The sequence below is a fragment of the Photinus pyralis genome, unplaced genomic scaffold (genome assembly GCF_008802855.1).
Source record: "Photinus pyralis isolate 1611_PpyrPB1 unplaced genomic scaffold, Ppyr1.3 Ppyr1.4_LG2, whole genome shotgun sequence".
Taxonomy (NCBI): Eukaryota; Metazoa; Arthropoda; class Insecta; order Coleoptera; family Lampyridae; genus Photinus; species Photinus pyralis.
This window is the reverse complement of record NW_022170403.1, coordinates 13154772-13161845: the sequence shown is the minus strand read 5'-3', so window position 1 is coordinate 13161845 and position 7074 is coordinate 13154772. Positions and strand designations below refer to the sequence as shown.

General features: G+C 34.6%; 1 protein-coding gene across 1 annotated transcript; it reads left to right on the top strand.

Moving 5' to 3' along the window:
* Positions 1 to 2880: 2880 nt before the first annotated feature.
* Positions 2881 to 5372, top strand: LOC116164389 (3-hydroxyisobutyryl-CoA hydrolase, mitochondrial). The gene is made up of 3 exons (XM_031478561.1): positions 2881 to 3039; positions 3100 to 4096; positions 5033 to 5372. The coding sequence occupies exons 1-3, from the start codon at positions 3037 to 3039 to the stop codon at positions 5167 to 5169; spliced, it is 1137 nt and encodes a 378-aa protein (XP_031334421.1). The 5' UTR covers positions 2881 to 3036; the 3' UTR covers positions 5170 to 5372.
* The last annotated feature ends 1702 nt before the right edge of the window (positions 5373 to 7074 follow it).

Here is a 7074-nt window from a genome sequence, read left to right as displayed (position 1 = left end):
GCCTTGCTTCAAGGGACACGAGTCGGACGGAACTACCTCGCTGCGAGTGTTACTTGTCGTGGGGAGTGAGCTCAAGACTGATTGGAAGTACACATTTCCCAACAAGCGAAGACGGGAGGGCAATAACGGAAGCATAGGCGGCATGTACCCCGTCAAAGAACATGCCTACTTCCGAATCTTAATGAAATGCCCGTCTCTTTCGTCTTCCTTTGTCATTCAATAGTTGTTCCAATCCGGGGCAACAAGGGTATGACTGCGCCGAACATTCCCTCTTAATAGGTAAAGTAGTATGAAAAGGGCCTAACTATGACTCGCATCTGTTTTTTGAATACAAAATCAGCATCAGCAACCACAAATTATATGAAAATGACACCAAGAACGGCAAAATCCTTCAAGTATGGAATTTCCAAATTTTGAACAAATTATTGAACGATGAACGGCCTATTTACACACCAGAAACTATTTTAACTTCAATATAACATTTCTAGCGTGTAGTGCACGTCCAACTTAGCTGGAATTGGCATCCGAAACATCATGCAGGGTTAAAACTATCAAATTCAAAATTTAACCATTATTTTGAAAATAATCCAAATTTGGGGCCTAAGGGTCAGATATGCAACTTTTTTAATGCCGCCATTGGTACCAGCGACCCTAAATCATTCAAAAACCACCCCTCAAATGCCGAAATTCGTCCATTTTTACAGGTTTAAAACCTTGAACACCCTTTTGAACAAAAGTGTTCAAATTTTGAACCCACACGAAAATTTCGATGGGTGCTGCGGGTCAAAAGTTTAATTTGGACCTAATGAACACGTGGACCGAGTTTCATGCTTTTGTAACAAAATGCAGCGAAAAAATTTGTACCGCCTACTTTTTATTTTTTATTATACCATGCCGCCTACGCTACAGAGAAGATTACCGCTTCTCGACATCCTCGCCTTTTTGGTTTGGTTTTTTTATTATTTAAAAATTTCAAGTAGAAATTAGTAATTTGTGCAATACAATTAAAAATATTAAGTCGCACATATTGGTAAATGAATTAAAAATATCAAGGCGATATTTTTAAATCACATATAGCAAATTGACCTGCCCTCTAGCGACAGTAAGTTTAATAATCGGAACAGAATTTAAAATCTCCATTTCGCGTAATTGTACATTTTTTTGACAATATTATTCGCACAATGTATTTATGAACGATATGGGTAATAAAATAAGCACTTGAAAGTAGATTTTCGCGGTAATTACATCAAACGTGATTAGTTGGGTTGGGGTTCGCTCCTCACTTTTGACATCACTCGATAGATGGCGCCACAATTTTTTATATGTCATGACATATAAGTAAATCGAATTACCAATATCACAGAGTTGATATTAAAAATTAAATTGTGCGTTCCAAAGTTACGAGTTTGAAATAGAGAATTGAATTTTTTATTTCAACTTGAAATTGAAAATTATTACAAAGCGTGAAGGTGATATTAAAGATTATTTAATAATATCAAATCGATAATTTTTGAACATTAAAATTTTCAACACGTTATTTCTAAATCGTGATATATGAATAAGACTGCCGATTTGAAATTGTTAAATATGCCATTTCAATAACGGTTTTTGAAATTTCGCACAAAAACCGTTATTTGAAATTGTAAAAGAGGAAATTATTGCGAGTTGTTATTGGAAGATATGCAATTATTAATTTCAACTAGGCAATTGTTGTTAACACAAAGTAAATTTTAGTACCATTGCGTCAATTATAGTTAATTTTTTTAGTCCGGGTGTTCAGTTATTAAAAGATACAACGGCGTTCCATAGGTATGTTGCGTATGTTGCTATTTCAATAATAATGAGAGCCATTCTACCGTGCGTCTATCACTTCACATGGAATCATTGAGATAGAAAACTAATGGAGGGAATATAATGGTAGAGGGGGTAAGAATTTTTGTAGACGGAAGTTGCCACAGATAGAGGCCACTCGCGTGGATAGGTTCCCGTGAAGGTACATTTTGGCCGACATTATTTGACATATGAAAACGCGGGTCCTGTCACTGTCAGTTTTCCACCAAATTCAAATTTTATTAAATTTGCAATTTTAAAGTACCTAATAATTTCGGATCGGTTTGTGCTCTGGTTTATATAAATAACTAACTGCCGCATGTCATTTATCATGTTGTAGGCGAGGTTGTAGGTACCCAGTTTATGTTTCTTAGTTTTCCAAACGAACCAGTACTTCGAGCAAAATGGTTACCTAACATTTGTAAATATATCTCAAGAACAGCTCTCGAAATTTGCTTTTGTGCTCACAACGCTTCATTGACTGTGATTTCGACCAAAGGTTGCACCGGAAAGGCGGAAAATGTTCATCAAATATGCAGTAGGTACTATAGGTACTTGTTTTTGCAGCTAAACGTACGTGTGAGTTTATAATATGGATATCAGGTGTAAGTTTTTTTACGAGTGCGGATACATTTTGAGACCAATAAACAATAAATTATTATTGAATCTCTCTGCCGTTGTAATGAACCTGAGACCAACCAGTCAATTGTAGCTATTGATCAACACAGTGAATTTAATGGGAGTTGTCAAGTTGTAGTGGCTATAGTAAACTGGCCTTAATTATACTACTGGAACACATCGATGTATATTTAGATTTGTAATCAATGATTATATTAAATCTGCATACTTTCCCATCCTTGTCTATTTTGTTTACTACCACGAGCGTGTATTTTACTCCTTCTATACATTTTTGTTGTTATTATTCCTATTAGTGGAAAGAAAATTATATCTCTACGCCACTGAAGTGAGACGCTAATGATAAAGTCACTGTAGGGTAGAACTTTCCTCTTTATCCTTTCAAGGTCAAACTTACGCCGAAACCGTCTATTGATTGCGCGTCACGCCGCGCGTGGGAACTAGGCCTTATTTTGACGTACTGCTATATTTTTTATGATTCCAAAGATTAACATAAATAATTATGTGAATGTAATTAAGTACATGTGATTCCTATAATCGCATTTTTAATTTCGTCCTAGTCCGACGAATATGGTAGGTACCTGTTTGTATTTATCAATGGCCTGCCAATAAGAATACATGTTTAAATTACAGGTGACCAAAGGCCTGAATTTGTCTTCCCTGATTTGCCGAAAGATTTTAAAATCAAATTTTCTAACCATGTCCCGAAGGATGTCGACTTCGGAAGACGAGGTTTTGTTCGAAACTATCAGGAATATGGGTGTCATAACCTTAAATCGACCAAAAGCGTTAAATGCATTGAATTTACCGATGGTTCGGAAAATATATGAAAAAATGCAAGAGTGGGAAACCAAAATAGGATTTGTTTTAATAAAAGGAGCCGGTGAAAAATCCTTTTGTGCAGGAGGCGATGTTAGAGCAATTGTGGAATCTGGGATGAAAGGAGGTAAACTAGGTTTCGAATTCTTCCGTGAAGAGTATATGTTAAATGGTTTAATCGGCAGTTATAAAATCCCTTACGTTGCCCTTATTGATGGAATTGTTATGGGTGGGGGAGTAGGATTATCCGTTCATGGTGATTACAGAGTTGCTACAGAGAAAACTCTTTTTGCTATGCCAGAAACATTAATTGGATTATTCCCGGATGTTGGTGCAACGTATGTTTTACCTCGTTTGCAAGGAAAATTAGGTGTTTACCTAGCTTTAACAGGGCAACGTTTGAAAGGGTACGATGTTTTCTTAGCGGGAATAGCTACGCATTATTGTGATAGTAACCGGATGCCCGAACTTGAGGAGGCATTATCAAAGTGCAACAATGATCGTGATATAAAAGATACACTAAAAAAATTCGGCAATTCTCTAGACACGCCATTTTCACTCGCACCAGTACTATCAAAAATCAATAAATGCTTTTCGGCCCCTTCCATAGAAACTATTCTAAAAGCATTAGAAGAGGATGGCTCAGATTGGGCCAGAAATACTATCTCTACACTTTCTAAAATGTCACCAACTAGCCTTAAAGTCTCTTTAAAAGCTGTGAATGAAGGGGAAAAACTAAACTTATTAGAATGTTTACAAGTAGAACATAGAATATCCTGTGCCTGCCTTTCCAATAAAGACTTTTATGAAGGTAAGTAATGGTATTATTATAACATATAAATTGTAACGGGCGATCAAAAATGAATTGCTTTCGAGTCTTGCTTTGGAAGTTCAAGTTAAATACAATTTCCCATGTAAACAAAAATTCCAAAGGTAACTCAACAGCAACTCATTTTTGACGGCCCGTTATTTAATTGTATGGCTGCAATGAATTTAAAGGTGAATTTACACAATTCCACTTGCAAGGTAGGTTACCGGCTTCGTGTAAACACAACCTTCCCGAAAAATGAGACAGACTGCGTTCATATGAAGCCAGTAACCTGTGGCAGGTTACCTGCCTAGCAAATGGCATCGTGTAAACATGTCCTAAAAGATGATTACTTTTAGCACAGATGTAATGTCAGGTCAAAAAGGAAGGTCCCGTCCCTTCAAATGTAATGCAGATAAACAATGCCATGATCCCCAATTTATTTTCATTTTTTTAATAATGTAAAAACGTTTATTCAAATAAGTAGATTAACCATATAATATAACTTACCTACATGTATTTAATAAAAAAAAGGTTTCAAGATTTAAGAGAGGAAGAAAATTTCATCTAAAGATATTGTAGAAGGGAAAGTGCCCATAATACTAGCGGCATTTCCGCGCTGAATGGCCAGACTAATTTTTTGAATAAGAAATGTTTTTGAACGGTGCTCTCCTGTGGCATTTTTCAATTATAAAGAAATGCCCTAAATTATAAACTATTGTTGAGCTAATTGAAGGAATAAGGTATACTTTTTAGTACATTTAAGGTATCCAAGGAATGTTACTTTTGACTAACCAACACTGTAAATGTACATCTGTGCGTATAGTAACACTTATCTAAGTCATATGGATAAGAAATGATGCAATTATATTATCGCTATGTTGAGCAATTACATCACACTCTGATGTAGTAGTCCTATTATTAATTGCTACTTTTCAGGTGTTAGAGCATTATTAATTGACAAGGATCAAAACCCAAACTGGCAGCCTGCTACACTTGCTGGTGTTACCGACGACTATGTGAATAGTTTCTTTAATAAACTTCCGGGCAATAATGAGTTACGGTTCAAATTGTAAGGGTCATAGCAGAACCTGAATAATGGATAAGAGGTTGACACCAAATTATATCAATTGAAATTCATTGCCTAATTAGTTATAAGCACATCAAAGTTTATTAAATTTACCTAATTATATTTGGTTCCTATATTCATTTTGTTATTCTGTAATTTGGTTAATTGTTCTTATTTCACACATACACACAATAAACATTGTAATATTCATTGTTTAATCTTGAAATTTGGAGTAGTTTCGAGCAAAGCAACTACATATTTCTCTAAGGTGAACCAAAACTGGACCCAAAAGACTGTAAGGCCAATTCAAGGATATGCTGAAAATTCTTTTCCGATTCCATATTCCTTTTATTTTTCATATACTTGATTTTAAATGTTACCTATTTGCTATAATAAAAGTCATAGTAGGTCTGTATGCACTCTAGGAAATTTGCGAAAACAAAGCATTTTATACACCTACAGTACCGTTGTGTAATTGTTATACAGGATTTTCATTGCCAAACTAACCACTCATTGTCTCGCTCATTGTAATTTTAACAAAAAATCAAAAGACCCACGAGATAATGCAAAATAAATTAATTTTATTAAATGCTTAATCCGAGGCTTAATCTGTGTTGAAATTCTGTATCTCTGCCCTCTTGAATATTATCGGGTGGAATCATACACTGCCATGTCCCCAAAGATAAAAATCCAGTAGAGTTAAATTAGGAGTGTGTTGGCCATTTGTTGATTGAGGCACTACCTATAACAGCCAGAGCATAAATATCGCGCTAAATATGGAAGGATGAAAGTGCAATTTTCTTGTCTAGCAATACTCGACTTCAAAGATTTTGCAATCTAAGCGTCTATGGCTTCTTCCAACTGATTCCGAAATAATTTCCTTGTTAAATTTTCTTCTAGGAATATCCACCCAATAATTTGATTGCCAAGAATACCTACCCAAACATTTATTTTCTGCAGAAATTAAGTGCTGTATTCGCGAAACAAGTGTGAATTTGCATTATCCCAATTGTGCTTGTTCACAAATCCGTTCAAAAGAATACATTCGTCCTCGTTAAAGAAAATGTTTTTGAAAAATATTGAAATCTTTTATCAATTTTTTAAGGCATTAATTTAAAGAAGTCATTTATCCTCTACCTATAATATTATCATTGACATAAAATAAATCTAAATTGTTTTCATGCTTAGGTTTAATTTTTAAAAATCCAGCAAACAATTATCTATTTGAATTAAACTATATACATGGTGTCCATTTTTCGAGTGCCACTATGGAGATCTCACTTATCTTAAGAGATAGAAAGTTGGTTAAATGGGGGCAAAGTTGCTAATTTTCGTGCTGAATAAGAATCTGAACAGAAATTTGAAATATCTTCAATAGTTTTGAAGATATCGCAAAAAACGAAAATTTCTGATTTTCGTTTTTAATTTTTTTATGATAAACTCGTAGTAGACTTTTCTAATTCACACATTTTTTCGGACACTTTGATGGAGATTTCAAATATGGCATCCTGTTTTTAATAACTTTCAAGATGACGGAGAAAGACGTGGAAACTAGTTTTTCTTATGGGCGCCATTTTGATTTTGGAAAAAGAAATCGTCCTACATTAATTCACTTGCAGTTTCGATTTTTTGCGTTTTATAGCTGTCAGCTTCCGTATCTTATGTTGTTGTCCTTCATAAAATTGTTTAATTCGCATTACCTACTGCATAAAAAAACTGTAACAGCCTTTATCACTTTTATGCGAATTACAAGAAACAAATTCTAAATGGACTTGAAAAAGTTCACGTGTTTTTTCGTAAGCTAAAACGTTACATACGTTTACTCTAGTAGTTATTAAATTAAAGTAACATGATAAAAAAGAAGAAAAGATCAACGAAGGAGGTATTTAACTTATTTCGAAGTACCCGCCGT